Source organism: Heterobasidion irregulare, assembly GCF_000320585.1.
Source record: "Heterobasidion irregulare TC 32-1 unplaced genomic scaffold scaffold_01, whole genome shotgun sequence".
Taxonomy (NCBI): Eukaryota; Fungi; Basidiomycota; class Agaricomycetes; order Russulales; family Bondarzewiaceae; genus Heterobasidion; species Heterobasidion irregulare.
In genome coordinates, this window is record NW_009258197.1 from 1,070,571 (window position 1) to 1,091,947 (window position 21,377).

General features: G+C 49.1%; 6 protein-coding genes across 6 annotated transcripts; 3 read left to right on the plus strand and 3 right to left on the minus strand.

Annotated features, from left to right (window-relative positions):
- Window positions 1-2,497: 2,497 nt before the first annotated feature.
- HETIRDRAFT_413180 (uncharacterized protein) lies at window positions 2,498-4,529 on the minus strand (the record flags this gene model as incomplete). The annotated part of the gene is made up of 8 exons (XM_009542510.1): window positions 2,498-2,563; window positions 2,626-2,852; window positions 2,927-3,077; window positions 3,150-3,295; window positions 3,352-3,459; window positions 3,517-4,015; window positions 4,071-4,253; window positions 4,308-4,529. The coding sequence occupies 8 exons, from the start codon at window positions 4,527-4,529 to the stop codon at window positions 2,498-2,500; spliced, it is 1,602 nt and encodes a 533-aa protein (XP_009540805.1).
- Window positions 4,530-5,001: 472 nt separating this feature from the next.
- HETIRDRAFT_423866 (uncharacterized protein) lies at window positions 5,002-6,954 on the plus strand (the record flags this gene model as incomplete). Its single annotated transcript, XM_009542511.1, has 7 exons — window positions 5,002-5,101; window positions 5,153-5,413; window positions 5,493-5,621; window positions 5,676-5,857; window positions 5,913-6,053; window positions 6,104-6,602; window positions 6,662-6,954. The coding sequence occupies 7 exons, from the start codon at window positions 5,002-5,004 to the stop codon at window positions 6,952-6,954; spliced, it is 1,605 nt and encodes a 534-aa protein (XP_009540806.1).
- Window positions 6,955-7,068: 114 nt separating this feature from the next.
- Window positions 7,069-8,096, minus strand: HETIRDRAFT_305547 (uncharacterized protein; the record flags this gene model as incomplete). The annotated part of the gene is made up of 5 exons (XM_009542512.1): window positions 7,069-7,136; window positions 7,186-7,306; window positions 7,365-7,586; window positions 7,647-7,862; window positions 7,920-8,096. The coding sequence occupies 5 exons, from the start codon at window positions 8,094-8,096 to the stop codon at window positions 7,069-7,071; spliced, it is 804 nt and encodes a 267-aa protein (XP_009540807.1).
- A 2,426-nt stretch (window positions 8,097-10,522) lies between these two features.
- Window positions 10,523-11,080, plus strand: HETIRDRAFT_305730 (uncharacterized protein; the record flags this gene model as incomplete). Its single annotated transcript, XM_009542513.1, has 1 exon — window positions 10,523-11,080. One exon carries the CDS (start codon window positions 10,523-10,525, stop codon window positions 11,078-11,080), a length of 558 nt encoding a protein of 185 aa, XP_009540808.1.
- A 211-nt stretch (window positions 11,081-11,291) lies between these two features.
- HETIRDRAFT_308154 (uncharacterized protein) lies at window positions 11,292-13,276 on the minus strand (the record flags this gene model as incomplete). Its single annotated transcript, XM_009542514.1, has 12 exons — window positions 11,292-11,433; window positions 11,490-11,602; window positions 11,653-11,786; window positions 11,837-11,928; window positions 11,983-12,139; window positions 12,192-12,291; window positions 12,344-12,481; window positions 12,536-12,610; window positions 12,668-12,917; window positions 12,969-13,047; window positions 13,101-13,185; window positions 13,232-13,276. The coding sequence occupies 12 exons, from the start codon at window positions 13,274-13,276 to the stop codon at window positions 11,292-11,294; spliced, it is 1,410 nt and encodes a 469-aa protein (XP_009540809.1).
- A 566-nt stretch (window positions 13,277-13,842) lies between these two features.
- On the plus strand, window positions 13,843-21,363 carry HETIRDRAFT_307813 (uncharacterized protein; the record flags this gene model as incomplete). Its single annotated transcript, XM_009542515.1, has 13 exons — window positions 13,843-14,464; window positions 14,514-14,618; window positions 14,668-15,415; window positions 15,471-18,450; window positions 18,503-19,806; window positions 19,859-20,076; window positions 20,130-20,300; window positions 20,354-20,457; window positions 20,512-20,658; window positions 20,714-20,804; window positions 20,858-21,019; window positions 21,078-21,232; window positions 21,283-21,363. 13 exons carry the CDS (start codon window positions 13,843-13,845, stop codon window positions 21,361-21,363), a joined length of 6,888 nt encoding a protein of 2,295 aa, XP_009540810.1.
- Window positions 21,364-21,377: the final 14 nt, after the last annotated feature.

The window sequence follows — 21,377 nt, forward strand, 5'->3', positions numbered from 1 at the left end:
AAATACCCGCAATTGTTCAGTTTCACTGTCGCTGTTCGGCTAATCAGTACTCTATTTAAATCAAAAAGATATGTGCATAGCCTACGTCGGTTCTCGTGAGCCATTGCAAGTACAATGGGGATTTAGTTGAAGTATGTGGATATTGTAGAGAAGAGTTGTGAGTCAGGGATAAACTCAGCGTACCAGGCAACCAGCTTTATACAGGACTCGACTGGCACTTGTATCAATTAACGGCGAACTGAATGAATCGCGGTGAGCCTCCAGACCCTGACATCGTCAGCACCCAAGGGACCGGACAAAAAGAGGAATGTCACGCACTAGATATTTTCATGATGTCTCATCTATTTTCTCAAACAAAGACCCCTCTGGCAGAATTCTCGACACAACAGTCATGTTACTACAGACCGGAGGGCTTACGGGAATGGCTATGCCGGAACAATGCGCATTCTGACCTCCCCCTCTTCTCAACATCGAACCCACGTCTGTTCCCTCCGGAGGGTCTTTACTAGCCGAATGGTTATGAGCGGGGCGTGGATAATCGCTCCATGAAGTCCAAGGACTATTAGACCATCTGGCCCAAAGAAGACACAATCACTCACTCTTCATTCAAGAGATACACGACTATGCAGTGAGACAACATATCAGACCCATGACTTTCTAGACGACTGGCGTATCGCATTGACACAAAGGCGGGATTGCTCGCGACCGGAGTAACTCACAATACCGGCGTGAGATGTGGTGACCTATGCGACACGTAGCACTGCGCAATACGGTTAGTGACAGACGGCGATCAGTCGTAGGCCTACTCATGACGCAAGCATGGGCATTTAGGACCTTCACACTCTGCTCGTGAGCGGTGTTTTCACAGGCGCTCATAGAAAGGAACGCGTTGAGATTACTTGCTAGCGCCCACGTCCGGAACATTTCGGTAAGTACCGTTGGCTGGGGAGAGGCGCTGATAGAACTGTTTCTAGGCTGCAGACGGCTAGTCAACATGAAACCTGAGGTCTATGAGGAGCGAACGTCAGTGAGTAGAAGCCGCATAATCCCATGCCTAGTTACTCGCCTTACAGGCCTCTATATCGGAAGGGTGGAATTCCTAACCGTCGCAGAATGAAAACGGTACAATCAATTACCGGGTCAAACGTTTCGTCACGGCGCTGGTGTCGGCTGAGTTTACGGCCAGTCTACTTTGCTCTTCAGATTAGGTAGCTGTAATACGTGCGATTATCAACGCGTTGTATCAAAAGGTATCCGCACTCAAGAGTCACATCCAGATATGGTGGGGTACGGGGTATAGGTGGCATATTTGAGTTCACCAGCGGTGCCCCGAGTTAATTAACGTTGATTAGACAAGTCGAAAGGAGTAGCGGATTCCACGCTGTATCATCCATCACGATAGATGATCATGACATTGTGAGACTCCGACGATACAGCTCGGTGACGATTCAGAGGCATTCATATCCACAGACCTGAATTCCAATTGCAGCTAACGCAGGTCGTGGAAGGGTTGATATACGCTCATCCTGTGTCGTCGTGCATTGACGCGCGCCTTGATCACAGCGTGTTATTCTCAAGAATAAGCGAGCAGTGATGAGTGTTGGTTGGATTGTGTGGCTGAGTGACGGCGAAATGCAAAACCTATTATGTGAAACCGTGACGGCATTGTGGCGGGCGGGAGTTGAAATACACATGAGTCGAAAACGAACCCAAAAGTGGAACCATGTCTCGTCGGTTGGTTCCATATATCGTTGCTGGCATCACAGGTCAGATTCAGAAGAATGCAGGCACCCTAGGAGAAAAGAACTCTCACGTACTGACTACGGATTGAATTCATAGGCGTAGCATCAGGCATATACATCTTTCGACCTATGGTCACGCCTGATAATGTCAACGTGTTCAGGCCTACTAGCAGCACTGGCGATAGAACGTGAGTGTCTATGAAGTCGTTCACGACGAGTGGATTGTTGAAATACACAAATCGCCAGGCAAGCAAAATCAAGCTTGCTAGCGGAGCGACCTGAGGCAAGTAAGCAGGAAGCTCCAGTGTCCAAGCCAGAGTACAGTAGCAGCAATGCGCAGCCGTCCTAGCGTCACAATGTATCCATAGTCTGTGGGACATGAATTTGGCCATCGACTTATCACCGTCCGAGATGTATAAGCTTCACATTGAAGACGCTCCATTTAACGCTGAGGACATCGCCCTCGACACATAACTCCATATAATACACCCGTCTACCGCACAACCCAAGCCGCTTCGGCGAGTCGGACAGACCGGGTCTTCAGTGTGCCCTTCACGAGATTCCCAAGATGTTACGTTTCCACGATACTGTACTGGCCTTGCACCGTGCGGGATACAGATACTTGGTTTCAATAATAAAATGCATAAAATGTATAAGTTCTGTGGCATATGGCCTTCAGTCTCATTTGACAGCCAACCCTTTTCGATGTGGAAACAACTCCTGATTCTATGAAATAACTAGGGACGATCACTTAACTAGGGCTGGCTATCTACATCCATAAGTTTTGTAGACCCACGTGGGGGAGCCCTACGTTCCCAAATCTTGACCGAAAAGATATGCGTCAGATCACACAGCCTCTCGAAAGGGCATCCACAGAGCGTACCTGCAAAACTGTTTCTCCTAAGAATATCATCTCCTTTCTGATCTCCTCGACAATGAGGTCCTGTATTTGGAGCCATTTCTCATTGCCGCCTCCGCCAGAACCTGCCCGAAGTTGCACCTTCCATACTGTGTTCTGTTTGTCTCTCATGGTGCCAGCGACTGACTCATGCGTGACGTTGGCGATGAGATCATATACGGTCGGTGGTTGAGATGCCGGTGCGTCTACATCTGAAGGGAGAGAAATGGAAAGAGCCAAGCATGCATCAAGTGTTAGAACCGAAGTTACGTATTCGCATGCTTACAATCGGAAAAGTCAACCCCTCTCAGAGGGAAATTCACGATTGTAGGATTTTTTTCCTCCACAAAATTATTTTTTGTGAAGCGTTTGTAGTGCAGAATGATGTAGCTCGGTAACTCCCGGCACTTGAAACGGCGCAACTGACCCCTCGATTCCTGCGATCCACACAATTAGAGACGAAAGATTAAGAATCAAAAGCGCTACCCCGGAAGAACGGGGATGCGAACCTGGGTTGTGGTTCCATCATACTTCGCCAACACTGCGTGGATACCGACTTGAGGTATGATATTTTTCTCGACTGCATCTTGAAAAAGTGGGGGCGGTGGTAAGTCGAGGGCCAAAAAGAGGAAAGGCGATGCATTGATTTTGATTTCTATTTGCGACATCCGACATCAGGATCTTTTCGTCAGCTGAAAAGCAACGGCCTACCCCGGTCAATGTCGAACCGTGGCTTCTCATTCCCAGCGGCATCTGGGCGGACAAGAACTTGCTGTGTCTCCATCCGTACCTCTCCCTGGAAAGTGGAGAATATGATACCTATCACAAATAAGATTAAAAATGTCGAAAAACAAGGGTTGAATGAATATGGAATACTGGAATTCTTCTTTTTTGTCCCGCCCATATCTTTGTGTAAGTGGTTTAACAACCAACCAAGGAATTCGACTGGATCACCCTGGCTCTCCATCCGAAATTTTCCGCCGCTGGCTCTCCCTACTTCCTGTAGGAACTCATGTGGGCTGACCTGGCTTTTGAATAGTCTGGGGTTCCAAATTTTCTTGGATATGGTTGCAAAGCGCCTCAATAACTCGGGGTGTTTTCCACTGAGATCTGAGAGTAGGAGATGATCTCGCAAAGGCGGTACGTGGAGAAGCGAGTGAATTATGACGTTCATGTAGTCGTTCCTCTTGATGTTGTTGAGTCCTATGTATCCCGGAAGGTACGGGTTCGATGCGAGATCGTAAGACGGTTTTGACAGATGGGCGGGTGTTGATAGAGTGCTGACAGAGGACGGAGAAAATGAAGGGGAAAGGACGTATGAAATATCTTCGAGTGACGGGTCAGACACTAGATAACCATCTGGTAGGACGTACACCTGATGAGGTAAGTTACAAAATAGTTGGACAGAATTGGTTAGAGTTGAACCGCACCTGAGTTGTTTCGAGATTGATGAAGACGTGGTGGTCATCGTGGATTGAGTGGGCATACGCGTACGAGTTACGGCCTCTGCCTTGGAAGTACTTTCCACAGACTAGACAGCCATAGATATTGATATTGGATGAACAGACTGAGCATACTTTCTCGAAGTCGAAATCGAGGAGGGCCCGATTGATCTATATTATTATGCTCAGAATCAGTATAACAGTATGACCGCAAGACCCACTTACTGTGTCGAGGTATAAGTCAGACCCTTGCGCAGCCGTATTGGTATCCTCCACCCGGTCCGTTTCTTCATCTGACAAGTCCTCTTCTAGGTGTGCGTCCTTTGCTGCATCCGGGGAAGGGACCTGGTCCGCGACACCAGCGGATTTGTCGACATTGTCTACGCGAGCACGCTTCAAAGGTCTGTCCGAATCAAGAGACAGCTCCGTTGAGTGGGATGCGACCATTGTGGCCTTGCGGCAGAAGAAGGATGATAGACGGATAGTGGACGCGCTTCAAGGCACTCAGCTTAACAGTGAACGAACGACCTTTGGCAACTTGGTTACTGTCAGTGCTTATTACGTTAGCAACTCTGGAACTTGCGACTCGTTGTCACTTTCACTCGACGTCCATATCCTCGTCTTGCAGAATTTCATGCTTCGCACTCGCTGCCATGCACCTGTACGCGCAGTTTTACGCACGAGACATTCTCGACTCTCGTCTGGCCTGAATTTGGCGTCTCATCATCCAAATGCTCCTCTGGATATCGATCCCGCATTCAAGGCCTTGCTTAAGGATGTTGATATGTCGCTTCTTCACCACAAATCGCGTCATCATCACGCTGAGGACACTCGTCCTAAGCTCCGAGAGCTTGAGGTATATCCAGAGCAAGATCTGGTAAGCGAGGTGGTGCCGAACGACGAAGAGTCCGAATCAAGGATGTCACGAAAGTCTCCAGCAGCAATCTTTGGCAGTCAAAGTATCGGTGCTGTCATCATCCCTGACGAGCTCCGAGAATCTGTGCAGACCCTTATCTCAGGTGAGTCCGAATCACGCTTGTTTGAACCTTGACCTGTTATATTTTTCTTAGCATCCGACAAGCACATGCTTCATGCCGATGCTAAGCGTCTCTTCCTCGAAGATGGTGTTGGGTGGGACGCCACCTACGATATCGATTACAAGTCTCGAAAGCAGGCGGCTCGGCACTCGGAGCGAGATGGAACTGCTTTCGTCTCAATAGCACTCCCTGCTCACTACTCCGCAATATACTCTGTTCTTGATCACACACGAATAAGGCTAGGGCCTGAATGGAACGTTGATATTGTATTTGATTGGGGTGCAGGGACCGGAAGTGGGCTCTGGCGAGTAGTTCTCTCTCGAAGTTCCGTCTAACTGGATCATCTCTGTATTGACTACTTCCAGGGCTTCAGCGTATGTTTTCCAACAGAGTGGATCGGATGCACCCGAATACGCACGGCTTATCAACTCTACAATTAATAAATACGTTGGCATCGACAAACGTCAAGGTCTAGTCAGCATCGGAAAGAGAGTATTAGAAGGTAATATCAATAGCTTACATGCACCCTTCATGACTGAACGAATTGTTTTTGTAGCCGTCGAACATGGCCAATTAAACGCTCTCTGGCAGAAAGCGATTCATGACGAAGACAAGGTAGCGCGCGCCGACGGAGGCAAAACTCTGGCCCTCTCGGCGTTCCTACTTTCCTCCCTGTCTACCTCCCTTCAGAGAAAGGCATTAGTCAAAGAGATGTGGGAGAGTGGAGCCGAAGTCATCGTGGGTAGTTTCAAATTATGCTTACTGCTACTGCTTCACAATCGTGCCGTCTCAGGTTTTGATCGATCATAGCACCCGTTCTGGTTTTTCAAATATCATCGAGGCCAGGCAATACCTTCTGAATTTGGGAAGGCGCGAGGTTGAAGATCTCAAAGCCGACGATTCTCAAATCAGAGGCTGTCATGTTGTAGCACCGGTAAGTGATGTCTGCCACGTTGGTGACCACTCTGATCGTTACGTTTCAAGTGTCCGCACGATGGTGCATGCCCGCTGTATCACTCAGATTCCACTAGGCTAGTGTGCGGCTTTTCACAGAGATTGCAAAGACCTCAATTCGTGCGAAAGACCAAGCACTCTGGTACTGGCCACGAAGATATTGGATACTCTTACGTGGTCATCCGGCGAGGCCTCAGGCCACCCCGGCCGGAAAGTAAAGTGGGGAGAATTGGAGAAATCGGGAGTCGCGAATTGGAGAAACTAGAATCCAAGGCGCCCATAGCGGAGCTGCAACTTCATGATGAATCCTTCGAAACCTCCCCTCCAATGTCCGAGAACTCCACGTCCACTATTGCTCCGTCGGAAACCGCCGATGTTGCTTATGTAGACGCTCCGGCGATTTACCAACAAGACGGTCGAAAAGACTTGGAAGATGCTCTGAGATTAGAAGCCTTCCATTGGCCCCGCCTGATTTTTCCTCCGCTAAAGCGGAGTGGCCATATAATTCTAGACAGTTGCACTGCGGAAGGTAAATTGTTTTCTCAATCAAGTTTATACTGCACTCTTCATACTCAATTTGGCCTATAGGTAACATCGCGCGCATGACAGTCCCAAAATCACAAGGCAAGCAGCCTTACTATGACGCTCGCAAGTCTGAATGGGGCGACATCTTCCCGCATGAGCCGAAAAATCGCCCACAAATTCGTCACCAACCTACAACGGCCAAACGTCAAGGAGGCAAGGCCCCTGCCACAGGGGCTGGCATCGGAAAGCGCAGTTCAAAATTGTCTGCTGACTCCTACTCCCACTTAACAAACGAGGTGACATTAGAGAAGAAGAAGATGCGAAGAGAGAGACGTCGTTCACAAAAGGCCGTTTGATAGCATTTCACTGTGACTCGTCTCTTTGTTTTGTACATTGTTTCCTTTATGTCAATCGCCGTGTATTATCAACTCGCTGTCGACTAACACGTCCATCTTATGTTTATATGGTATTTACATGTCTGATACTTGGATACCAGGCCCTTGTCTCGAGCTGAGGACTATCTTTTTGATTGCGTTTACTACATAACGGTCAGGCCTAAGTGGGCAGGAAGATAGATCGGACATTACCAGGCATGCCACCCTTCTGACTCTTCTCGGATGTAGAGTCTCGCTGATTTCCTGTCGCGCGCTTGACTGAGCTGAGGAAATGGCGGACGTTTCTGACGACGTCCTCAACAGGGAAATTCATCTGCGAAAGAGTCAGTCTGGGTTAAATTGATCACATTCGTTGAATCACATCAACCAACCTTAGCAATTGGAGCTCGGATCGTCCCAGATTTGTCACCCTTCCATTCGCTGGTGCCTTGGAGTCGCCGTATGTACCCAGCCAGATCATCTGTGACGGTCCCCCGTCGTTCGGATGGCATGAGGCCACGAGGACCAAGCACACGGCCCAAGCGGGGAGTGATAACCCGGATGAGCGCTGGCGTGGAAAGGATCAAGGATGCTTGGTGACGACCACTCAAAACCTGATGTCCGTGACAGTTTTGAATGAAGGGAGTTATTCTCAAGGAGGAAATTGCACGTACCCCATCAACAAGTTCAGCGCCACCTACTATATCAGCGCCAGCTCTCTTTGCGTCTTCCGCGGCCCTCCCCTCAGCAAACACAAGGATACGGTCCTTGGCCTTGGCCTTCGGCTCTCTGGGAAGGTTTATGCGCCCTTTCGGAATGGTAGATCCTCGAGGCATTTCAGTCTTAATGGTCAACTCGTATGTGGCGTTCGGAGAACCAACTTCGATGGCCTACGCAGCGTAATCGAGTCAGAAATTAACGGCCAGCAGAAATCCATGCTGACGCACGCGCAGGATGTTGATAGCTTCTAAGAGAGTCATTTTCTCCGAGTCGTATATGCTCTTGCCTGCTTTGAGCGCCCTTTGCCGTGCCCTAGCAGCAACAGCTGCTTTAGACAAAGTTGGTGCCTTCTTGACCTGGCGGGCTAAAGTAACTGAGCTGTGAGAGAACTGTCTGCTTCTCATTGCAGCCTTTCGTTCCATGCAAGCGAATGTCAGATTGATGGTATAACAATGAGATACTCTCCCACATACTGGAAAGGACGAAGTTGATGAACAACATTGTCGGCATAGAATGAGAAGCCCGGTCATTTTTGCTCAAAGCCAGCCGAGCTAGTCAAGAAAGTCCGCTAAAAAGGACTTGAAGACACGATATAGGGTGCAGGCAAGCTGTCAGCGCGTGGGACTGAGAGACGCGGGTGGTCGAATTAGGTCATGGCTTTGAAGGTCACATGCTCGACTGTAACTTCAACAACTTTCTGTAGCTTTTTGTTGATTCTTCATACGTTCCACATGCATTGCACACAATCTTCTCTTCAAAACAATGCTCATGATATAGAGCCAAACTTCACTGCTGGGAGATATAGTCATTGTGACTATGCATGAAATCACCATCATAAGAGACCAGATCCATGAGAAGAGTTCAATGAAGGAGTTATGAAATACAAGATGTCGATACTGGCCACGACTTGATGAGTACCGAAAAAAAATGAAAGACCCTGACTCAACACGGCGTTACCAATTCCCTTGTCAGATGGCAGTGTGCATGCCTGCCATAAGGGCGCGTGAATTCGAAAGGCGTATCTGATGGTCCGGACATGGCAGGGGCTCTATTTAATTGAGGAGCCTGAATACGCGCCCTGGTTCCCATGCGGTCCGAATGGACAGAGGACGGGGATACATTGCCTGAAGATGTCAAATACTGAATAGTATGCGCATATCAGAAATCAGATTCGGAGCATGATGTGAGCGACTGAGAACGCACTGGACCCTCGAACGGGATAGCATATTTCTCGACCGTATGTTTGGAATCAAATTTACAATTCCCGGTTGTGACGCTACATTGTTCACTGGGCTGGGCATTCGATCCATGGAATAGGCGACAACGGCGCTCTTCGCTCGAGCGAAGGGGCACTGCTCCTAAGGGTAGTACGGGAATGACGGTGGTACATAACGCTGACTCACCTGTCTTTAAGCTATGAGCCGACCGTCAGATGAAATCATACTAATTGTGAGAGACTCTGGGCATCGTGTGGTGAGCGGCAGCGGGACTATTGTGGATAGGCAAAGGCTGTATGAAGGTGAAATCATATGATACTTGTGCTTGATAACACATATTTTAAGTCGAATATGACAGGTGCGGAGCAGAATTGAAGTTATTCTCATGGCTAGGAATTTGATTTCAAAAGAGAAAGAACTTATAGCCTTCTCACGATCCGGCCATTGCGATGCAGACGCCAAATGCGTGCACGCACGAGGTATTTACGGTTAAAAACACAAACCGAGACAGCTCATGAAACAATGGGGATATAGTTGATGAGTTTTGGCTCTTGAGTTGCGCAGCGCTGAAAATTCATTCCGAAAAATTTATCTCTTCCACGGCGCGCTGATGTGAACATGCGCATTCTCTAGATGCACATGGCAAATACACCATGCTCCGCATTGAATTCTAAACAGGAGAGCATCAGCCATCTAAAGGACTGATATGTAACTGGAAAGGAGCGACCTATGTTCCGCATGCCGTGTTTCAGGGCTCAGGGTGACTGTACGTATCGGTTTCTTCACCGGCATGCTGACATGACAGAACAGAAAGCCGCTGTACCTGCCATGCCCGTTAAGGACAAACATACGCAGGGGATCACATGCGGGGGACCTCAAAAGAATAGCGTGCGCTAAGTACGGCCAGAAGTCTTCGCGGTCGAAAAGGAAACATGGCCTTCCTTCCTGTCAGGCTTCAACCGCTACCAAGTGGAAACGGACTCGGTCGCTCCGGTCATTCCGTAACTCTCAGATATCGTTTGGGTTGCGTGAGACACAAGGTGGCACCGATTTCGAGAACGACGTGTAGAGAACCGTTATTATTGCGATCTCCATGACGGCGGTCCCTGGCTGTGATGCTACGAGGTACACGGGAGCTAGCATTTAGATCTGCAAGATACTGGGCCAACAATCAATACATACAATTGCACACTCTCTCATGACATTGACCACTCCTTGATAGCGTTATTCCTACTCAAGGGCGTAGACAAAGTGATTCTTCTGGAAAAGGTTGCTGCGGGCACCGATTTGCTTATAGAATTTTTCGTCGAATTGTCTCGTCTTTGTTTGTTGTCGAACTGAGGGCATTGACCCCTCCTGATACCCTCATGAAGCCTGTGACAAATTATAGATGGAAGCTGTGGCGGGATTGACTAAATAGAGTTTGGAATTGCTGGGAGTGGTGATAAAGAGCCGGACGAAGACCTTGGTAGAGGTTCAGCATGAGGAGTCTTCGAAAAGTACGGTGAAGAATCAGAAAGATCATCAGGGGTCCTTACGCGGTTGAATGCGCGGAGTTTGAACCTTTATGTAGACTTTCCAAGGCTAATTCTTCTTCTGGTCCGCCACCAACCATGTCTGTGCTGTTTGCCTCATCGACATCAAAGCTACCTTTTCGCGTTTCCCAAACTCCCGTGCGCTACGCCGGAAGAACTGTTGCAGGAGTCGACCCCGTCAAAGATATCCTCCGTCGCGTTCTCTACCCACACACTGTTCGCAACAAGCCAACCCCCACGGGTACCTGGCGTTCAGATGTCTCTCGTGCAATTCAACGCGCCATACCCTCCAGGCAGGCTCATGAAACCATAGAGCGAGCCTGGCTGCTACATGTGCGGCATCTTCGTCGCAAGCGGGACTCGGAACTGGGGAGGAAGTACGAGTGCATGAAGAGGGCAATGGATGTACTCGAGACGATTGATCCTCGTCTGTATAGAGAGGCAAATCGACAAGAGGATCCTAGAGCGCGGACTCCCGCGGAGGTACAGCTGATGAAAAGTCTGAGAGGAGTCGAGAGAAAGGCGCTGGAGTCGAGACCACCTGGTCTATTTCCGAGGGAGCTTAGGGTGCCAACGGACACACCTTCACGCAATGGTTGGAAATATGATTGGACCCCTGTCATCCTAAGGCCCTGAAAGTGAGTCCGGTGTCTTTGAGACGTCAGGATGTTATTCGGACGCTGACATGGCGAACACGTAGTTTCGGGATTCACACGTTGTTGCTGCCACCTTCACACCTGTTTCTTCTGCTTGATAGACGTTCAAAATTTGTGAATTTGGATTCATGAATAGTTGACGAAAGAAGTAGCTCAGATCAAAATAAAAAAAACAGGCTACGGACACAGCACTAGTTGTCTCGAGAGAAGCCCATGGAGTCTGGGAAGTCTGTGGTTCGTCCTACGCCAATATTCTTTCCGACAACCGCTGCATGGACGGATTCCAGCGCTTCCGTCCACTTATCCAGAGCTGCATACCGTCTTTTCTCGATGCTTTGCCTACACACATAGTCAGCTCAACAGATATGACGCCATCGTGATCCACGAACGTTTTGTCGAGCTCCAGTCGCATGGCTACTTGGTCAATCCTTCCTTCGACCTTGCCCTCAAGAATCAACTCAATAAGAAGCTCTTCGACTTCTTCCATCTGTACGTTAAGTTGCTGCAGCAAAGCGTAAGCCACACGTATAAGACGGTAATAGAAATTCGCACCCGTGCTAGGAAGGATAGCTCCAGTCTAGTGTAAGGCTTGATCAGGTCGATGAGGTACTGCGTCCTCAGACTGCGAAGAAGTTCTCCGATATACGACAGGATGAAAGCGTCATCCATGATCGTTGAACGGTTATCTGGAACGATCGTGCACTCAAACATTTCAGACAGAAGACATCGATCTTACCTCGAAGAATCTTCTCAGCGGCATGCACTTCGCGTCGCTGATACGCGTCGACGAGATCTGTCATCGCGGTGATCTGTGGGTCGTTCTTATACCTGTGTTTCGATACAACTTTGTGTTAGGTAGTTGCAAACCATAAAGACGCTCACGGTTTTGTCTCTTGACTGTCGAAAGGATTGACCTCGCTGCCGGTCAACATGTTGGCGAGTACGAGGTATTTGAGAACCTGAATTCGCTGGGGCGATCCAGCTTCGTCATAATTTCGAAACGACTCGAAAAAGTCTTCACTAGCTCGATTCCATTGGCCTAGAGGGATTTGAGTTGAGCGAAGACAAGAGATAGTCTTGTGTAGACATACGCTCTCCCATCCACATCTTGCCCCCGCATTCCTTAATAATACCCATTATACGTGGGTGCGGTATCGCCGACCGGACGCTGTTTGAGGCATTATAGATTTCCTGATCAAATGTCAAGCAACGCTAGCGATGTGAGCAGATGCAGAAAAGGCACTTTTAACTTCTTGTAATTCTTCGTCTCGTTGTGCATTTGAATCTCCAGAGCGTAGATCTCTAGTAACTGAGTCCCTTTTTGGGATTGCTCATCGCCATCGGTGTTGTTTCCCGTGGTATCATACAAGTCACGAATGAGCTGCGCGGCGTGTAAAAATGAGGAAGTGACGTGGAAAAGTCATATTGCCCGTACTCTGGACAGTCTCCCGTATTCCTTGCGATCAAGCCAGAGTTTGGCGAGTTTGAGGTTGGTTTTCACGGACAAACGCTAGTGCCCAACTGTGAGTTGTTGGACTACTCGACACGCAAAGCGGAGCGGACGAACGTCGTTCTTTGCTTCCTCTAGCGCGTCCTTTGTTACTTGATAGAATTTTTCAAGGACATCAACCTCGACTGGACCACCCTTGCCCGCGCCGACATAATCCAGGATACCATTCACGGTCTTTTCAGCGTAGTTCCTTGTCACGGCGGACTTGGTATAGGTCAACAACTGGGTATAAGTCTTGAGTGCATCTGACGGTCTACGAAGGTGAAGGAACAACAGTTTCGTAGATTGCTTTAGCGCTTTAAATCCCCTTTGGAAGATGCAATCAAAAACATGTGCTTTAGTGGTGCCAATGACATACCAGTCTCCTTTCTCGTCCTCTTGATCCACAATTGCTTTGAATTCTTTCAACGCCTGCTCTGGATCATCCTCCTTTTTTGCTGTATGGATTTCTTGAATCACACCATTAGGATGTGCACGCGCGAAAACTCACACTTCGCAGTATAATACATGTTCTCGACATCCGCGCTGCCAGCGTCATCGGCATCCTCTCCGTCCGAATAATCGAAGCCGTAGTCCTGTGGCACTTGAGATTAAGATCGGACATGCGTATAGATAGGCTACCTCATCATCGCTGCCTTGCATATAATCGGCATCATCGTCGTCCATGGTTCAGATTGGGACTTCGGAGATTATAGTACCCTAGTGGCGTAGAAATACGAACATGCGCATCGTTACACCGCTTCTCCAAAGGATATTCAAGTTTTCGAAGGGGCTCACAGTGACCAAATGCTACGGGTAGATTGGATGACGGGAAATGCTAATAATGAAAGCAAAGAACAGGGTAGTCAAGCGGAGAGTATTGTGCAGGCAGAGAGTGACTGCAGTCATTGTAACGTGATCTCGCCCATAAGTCACGTGAAATCGACGCGCTAGCAAGACAACTCTGCTATGACGCCCACTCGGTACTTAATGGTCATTGAAAGTAAGTTAAATATATGTTTTCTTGAATTAACCGTTTCTCGTAAAGAAGAATGGAGTGGACAGAACAAAGGACGCTGTGGAGGGCCGATAAGTCGGCTTGTTAGATCGATTAGTCACCACGCACGCGGAGCCATTCGTTGTGGCTCAGCGGGTGCTCGTGCATCACATCATACTGGGCTTCCTCTACAGCTTTTCTCATGGGGACATCTGCTCGAGTCCACCAACTTTCACCATTCTAGTCTTCCAGTCTAATGGAATCTCTGCAGGCTGCTAGCCTACCACGGACAGGCAGTGGTCCGTCCACTAGATCGCGTAGCAGCACCAAGGCTGACGACATAGCTAGTCTAACATCATTCAACCCCTTCTCAGAAGAAGACGAAAATGACCAGTCATCGTATGCCCTCATGTCTTCCCTCATATCCAAAGTCAAGAGTACACTAGCGGCTCCGTTGTCCTCCGCGGTGGCGGTTGCTTCAGGGAACAACTCCACTCCTCAGGGTGTGCCTAACGGACACACTACAGAACGTCGACGACCCTCCAATGCCGTAATTCAAAGTATTTCCTCTACCGCTTCTTCAAGATCTTCTACAGAACGCCCACCTACTCTCAGTATGATGTCTTCGAATCTCGCTCCTCCTTTGGTCTCCTTGACACCTGTCACCTCCGAGGCACCTTCCTTCAATGTAGAATACGACAGATCATCTCATGGAGGAGCTATCAATCCCCCGGCTCTAGAATCCAGCGAAAGTGGTATATATGGCACGACCATACCTGGTTTTGCCATTCAGGATGATGCTCGTAGCATCCGGACGACTACCAGTGTTAAGAGGTCAGCATCGGTTTCCAAGGTCATAAGAAGGATTCGCGGAGAAGGTAAATAACTTTTGCAACTCGCTCTATGCTGTTGCCTCATATGTTGTAGGCCTGTCGCGAGATTATTGGATGGATGACGAAAATTGCAAGGAATGCTATGATTGCAAGAGTATTTTCACCACTTGGAGACGGAAACATCATTGTCGCATATGTGGTGAGATCTATTCCTTTACTTTGAGCGATATCTCTGAACCCGTCCGAAGGACAAATATTTTGCTCACGATGCGCTTCAAACATCATCAAGGGTTCACGATTCGGACACGATGGCATGGTTCGAGTCTGTAATCTCTGTCTTGAGAAGCTCGCCAAGGTCGATGAAGACGACGATGATGACAAGCGATCAGTGGTATCTAGCATGACTTCTTCGTTCCCATTGCATCAAATGGGTTCAGATGCCGTATCTCTCGGCTTAGGACATCATCCACAGTCTCCATTTGCCGCCTCCCAATTGTTTGGGCGCACTGACGAACCATTCAACCTTTTTTCTATAGCCGAGACGAGACGACCGGTGTCTGGGTCTGACGAGAGTGGTTTCGGTTCTCGACCAATCACACCCTTAGATGTGTATGGAGACGATACTTGGGGACCTGCTCGCAAAACTATGGCGCCTTTTCGGAGAGGCTTGGCTGATGACGAGAAAGACGTGAACATGTCGACGGAGGATTTCAGTCACAGTAACTCTCCCATCACTATTGGTTCCAAGACGCCTGTCGATTTTCCCGTGACTGTACCCGTTTCTGCTGATAGTGCCACTAGTTCCATCCAGTTTCCGATGAGCGCCGATCATGGTCCTGATAGCCCAACGCCCCAGAGTCTTATGCGTTCACGTTTCAACTCCTACGTAGACTTTGACGTAGAGACCCCGTTCATTCGCAGCCGAGCGCAAAGTCGCATCCCAGATTCGATCATGATGGGTGAACCGGGATGGCGGACAAGACGAGAAAGCACCGCGTTCGTACCATGCATTATTAAAAGCCGCCTTCGTCTAACATTCAGGGTCGCTTAGATATGCCCAAGAGCTCAATCTCTTGTCCATGTCCCATCTTCGGTTAATGCTACATCAGATGTTGACCACAGAGAACATTCCCAATATTGAAGAATGGGAAGAGACGCTGCTCAAAATGGCGCTTCGGATCGCTAGGGAGCTAACATTCACTGCTCATCCCCAGCGTCAGGGGACAGATATGGATGTCCGTCGATATGTCAAAATCAAGAAAATTCCTGGTGGGGCACCGAAGGACTCCGAATACGTCGATGGCGCTGTGATCACCAAAAATGTCTCTCACAAAACAATGTCAAGGCTTCAGCAAAATCCTAGGGTCATGCTCGTCACGTTTCCATTGGAATTCAATCGTGTCGAGGGCCAATATATGCACTTTGGCCAGATTGTTCGTCAGGAAAAGGAATACCTTGGCAATCTTGCTAGCCGCATCGCCGCATTGCGTCCTCATGTCGTTCTTGTCGAGAAGTCTGTGTCTAGACTCGCTCTCGATGCACTTGCGAAACATAACATCGCAGTTGCGCGGACTGTGAAGTCTTCGGCTATCCAGTTTATTGCTCGCATGACGCAGGGAGACCTGTTCTCTTCAATGGATAAGCTCGCATCTGAACCGCGCCTCGGACACTGCTCCCGGTTCCGCATCCAAACATTCGACCACCCCCTCATTCCTGGCCGGCGTAAGACCTACATGCGATTCGAGGGCTGCAATCGAGAGATGGGGTGTACCATCGTACTGAGGGGTGGAGATATTGACACTCTGCGGCGAGTCAAAAAAGTCACTCGTTTCCTTACTTTCATCGTCCGGAACTTGAAACTAGAGACTCATTTGTGGAAGGATTCTGTTATCACAATGCCTACTCCTGGTCAAGAAGCTGTGCCGGCCTCGTACAAGATGCGTTTTGGACCCGTGACTCATGCGTCTTCCCTCAGCGTCCCTCTTTCCAATTCTACAGTTCGACTCCCTTCTTTCCAACAAAGAGATGTTTCACAACAGACCCCCATGGAGACAGAAGATCCGGATGAACTTCCAGACGATGATGCAGACCAGCTTCGCCTGTCTCGGCGCATTCAGCAATCTCTAGACCCATACTTGTCCACCTTCATATCGGTATCGGCGACATTACGATTCCCCCCTCCACAGCCCATCCGCCGCATGAAGGAATTGGATGATGAGCTCATCCGCGTCAAGCAAGCTTGGGAAGACGAATTTGTCAGACGAGAAGAAACACAACATCCTTCCGTACACATCCAAGAAATCACCGTTACTCCTCACGCATTTGACCGAGAGGACGTGAACTCTGAAATAGAGTCGCTTACGATTCCTGATTTTCCAAAGACCCCCACTCCAGGAAACACTCCGTTCACACGAGTTGAAGAACCTGGGTACTTCGATTACAAACCGGTGCCGTCATCTTCACAAACCAGCTTACTTCCCCCTGTCGTGCTCTCACCCGGACCTATCATGCCTCTGGGATTCCCTGAAGAATTACCGATACAGGTGAAGACGGCCGCTGACATTGCTCTGGAGAGCCAACTCAGTTACGTCAGATGGCAACACCAGGAGCAACAACGAGTATGGGACTGGTACCTGCGTAAAAATGCCGATGATTTCGTCGTGGAGAAGTATCAATGTATCACCTTATGGGAATTCACACTGCCACTAGGGGAGGATGGCCTTCATGCCGCGTGTTTCCCTCCACAGTTCAAGTACATCACATACTATGGCGAGAACGATTGTACCCTTGGTCAATTCATCGAGACTTGTGTCGCCGACACTATGCTATGGTCGCTTGATCCCAAGACTCCTCTATGCGCTGGAAAAGGTTGCAACGAGCCCATGGCAAGCCATTGCAAAGTCTACATTCATAACGAGACTCGCTTATTCGTTGTCGTCGAGCAATGGGATGGTCAAATCATCGGACGTGGAAGTACACCCTCCCCGGACTTAATCACTACCTGGAGTGCATGCCGCATATGCGGCTCTGCTACACCCTTCATCCCTGTCTCAGAGGAAATGCAACGCTATTCTTTCGCCAAGTTTCTTGAACTACACTTCTACCCTGCAGATGTTCAGTTAGTCCAGGGCGCGGGCTGTTCTCATAATATCTATCAGCACCATATTCGCTATTTTGCCACTAGAGGAATGACCGTGCGTTTCCAGGCCGATCCTATCATCATACATGATATTGTGTATCCTCCTATGCGCATTCGAGTTCGTCCGGAGACTCAACTGGAGCTCAAGAATGCGGATTACGAACGTTTAATGGCCCGAAATTCTGCGTGGTACAATGCGTTAATCGATGACCTCAAACTCATAACGATCGACGCAGCAGTAGGAGATGAGGAGGCCGACGCTATACTTACAACCCGTATCAACAAGCTCATCATCAGAGCAGAGTCAGAGAAGAATGAGATCTCGCAAATGCTCTGCAATGTTTACAAGGAGTCCGCACCGACAGACACGCTGGCGCTGAATCAGGTTCGGTCTTATCGACAAGACAAAATTGTGGCTTGGCAAGCAGATTTTGATAGGCTACCTAAGCCGAAGAGTGCACTCCTGGACAAGAGTGGCCGACGAGCTTCTGCATTCGGATCAGTACGAGCGATGTGGCCAAGAGGCTATGGATTATCAGGGACGTTTGATCACCCACACATGCCATCGTCCAGTGTTTCTGAAGCCGAAGAGGCTCTTCCTCCACCCATCATGCGGAGGGTCACAGGAGAGTCTTTCATGTCATCAGCATCTGAAGCTTCTGAAACAGAGGCGTCCATCGAGACATCACGGATGGACAGTACAGACAGGGAAATGCTGACGGCCTCCACAATAGAATCATCTCCTGTCGTTGATCAAGCTCAGATAACCAGCGATGCACCTCTTTCCTCTTCTCACGGTCTCAGGTCTGATCCAGACAGTGACTCGACTATTGGCGCCCCTAAGGCTGAGCCGGTGACCTCTGACAACGAGTCATCTAAGGCCCTTGCAAAAGTATGCAGCCGCTCCTGCTAAGTACAGTTATATTGACATGTTCTCAACCCAGGGTCAACGGGTCTCTACCGATTTCATGGCCGTCTCTAGACTCCCACGACGTCCTTTGCAGCAGCCGAGTGTTGCTGAGCTGGTCAAGAAATATCAAGAGTTTTTGCCCCCTCAGGGCGTGGAGGAGCTCGCAAAAACTGCAATGTCACCGCGCCATCCTACAGCAGAAAGCGATCAAGAATATACCTTGCCACAACCACGCCATCCGACGAGAAACAGGATCAGGCATGCACCTCTTAGGAAGGGCTCAACATCCGACTTCGAATCGGGTTACGCTGCCAACATTGCTCCTCGGTACCTTACACGTTCTCGAAGGCCTGTCAAACAGGCTCCTCAGTCCAGTCGAATTCCCGGCCCAATCACGTCCTCTTTCGACTCTCAAGAGCCATCTCGCCGACCCTCGCCTGAGAAAAAGCCTCGATTCACTGCCACTTCGGACACGACAGTAAGGTCCGATAGGATGAGCCCCACACCAACTGGTCGACTTTCAGGGCCACTTCCAGGGCCGAAGATCAATCGGACAAAATCGTCCGTTCGCAACCCTGTCAAAGACAAAGTCTCGTCACGTCCTGGGTCCAGCTCTGGACCAAAATCGACTTTGCGCCGTACGCCCGCAGCCCCTGGAAGCAAAGTCTCTAATATTGCCAAGCATTTCGAACGCATCAACAAGGATAGCGAACGTGCCAGTCGTCGTTATGCTGTCATTAGAGGTCGCCGCGCACGCCCTGTCGCCTCCGCGCGAGCTAAGGTTGAGGTTTTGGATAGTGTCAAGGATGCTATCAAGGATGATTCCGACATCTCAGATTCTTCCAGTGAGGCAGATGACGAAGGTGGTGACGAAGAGGAGAGCCGGAAATCTCCTGACAAGCCCTCGCCGGAGTCATCTACTACCCTCCCCCATATCACCGTCGAGAGAGAGCCTGGCTCGACTGCCACCTCCCCGAGGGAGCCATCGTCCACGGAGTTAGCTAAACCCGAAGAGGCTTCGGGAGAACAATACAAGCGACCAAACCGCGACCTTGCCATCTCAGTGCCACCCTCGCCTCTGCTGTCCACGTACCTGCCAGGCCATAAGGACTCGATCTCACCACCTCCCTCAGACCTAGATTTTGGTCCACCTGGCCAAGAGCGGAGTTCATTACTGAAGGCGCTTTCCGGCCTTTGGCCCCAGCATTTACCTCAGTCTCGGCATCGAGTCGAGTTGGAAAACGACGATCCAATGATTGACACTGAACACATTTTTCGCGATTCATCGATGGTCGTTCGCACGGATGAGCCCACATCAATTATTGCATTGGCCTTGAAGTGAAGAATCTCTTGTTTTTCATGTCTGATGTCTGTCTAATGGTGTCTGTAGCTCTCCGCAATATCGTGACATGCTTGCAAAATCACGGGCAGAAAAGCGCCACGCAAGAGAGCCCAGGTTGACCGACGGTGGCGAGGCATTTATGCCTGATGATCGCTCGATCGCGGAATCCAATTCTACGTGGGGAGTCGTCAACGTGGAGGCCACCGAAAGCGCAAATCCGACCGAAGACTTGAGAGTCCCATCCTCCAAACTTCCTTGGGCCATCTGTCAGTGATCTTCTTCATGCATACTATGTTGAAAGACTGATTGATGGCCATAGCGTTCGAGAGCGGCGACCTTACCATCAGCTGCACAGTGCTTTATCCCGAGCAGTTCGATGCGTTGCGAAGAACTTACGATTGTGAGAAGAGCATGATAGAATCGCTAGCAAGGTGTGTTAAGTGGAACGCCAGTGGTGGCAAGTCCGGTTCAGCCTTCCTAAAAACTCGAGGTACGTCTTTCGAGTCATCATTGGTCGCCTTGCCTGACCTCTGCACATTGTAGACGACCGCTTTATCGCCAAAGAGATGTCTAGGACGGAAGTTCAGACGATGGAGACCTTCGCTCCAGCGTATTTTGATTACATGTCGGCTGCAGTATCTGCCAACGTATGTCTCGCTCAGTTCAAATTCTCCTCTCATCCTCATAGCTCTTCTCTCCAGAGACCTACGCTCCTTGCCAAAGTCTTTGGATGTTACAAAATCATCTTTAGAAAGAATGGTAATCACAAAGGTCCCGGTCGAGCCAAATCCATGCAAATGAACCTTTTAGTAATGGAGAATTTGTTCTATGATCGGCGGTTTTCCAAGGTATATTTGACCAGTGTTATCTTGTAAATTAATAGGTTATATTTTTTGTTCTCAGATCTATGATCTCAAAGGCTCTACTCGCAATCGACACGTTCAATCTACAGGCAGAGAGAACGAGGTTCTCCTGGATGAGAACTTAGTTCAATGTATGTTTTTTTACTGCACAGATCTATACGCAGCTATTGAATAATCTTATCAGCTGCTCACCTTGCACCCTTCTATCTTCGCGAACACTCCAAACGCATTCTTCGTGGAGCGCTATATAATGACAGCAAATTCCTGGCGGACATAAATGTCATGGATTACTCGTTAGTCGTAGGTGTGGATAGCGTGAAGAATGAGCTCGTTGTTGGCATTGTCGGTATGTTCATGTGATTCCCTTTCGCCTGCACATCTGTGTCAATTTATTTGTTTGTCAGATTATGTGCGCACATACACTTGGGACAAAAAACTCGAGAGTTGGGTCAAGGAATCCGCATTTCTCGGTGGTGCAGGCAAAGGCGAGCCCACCATCGTCACTCCTAAACAATATAGACAGCGATTCACCAGCGCTATGGAGAGATATTTCCCACTGGTAAATTCCATAGTATGGAGTAATGCGTCGTAAACTGAAGCTTTGGATAGGTTCCAGATCGGTGGATGAAGCAAAAAGACTGTCCCGAGGAAGACGGCAATAGTCTCCTCGACTTGTGGCCAGATTGGTGATGTCCATGAAGTCA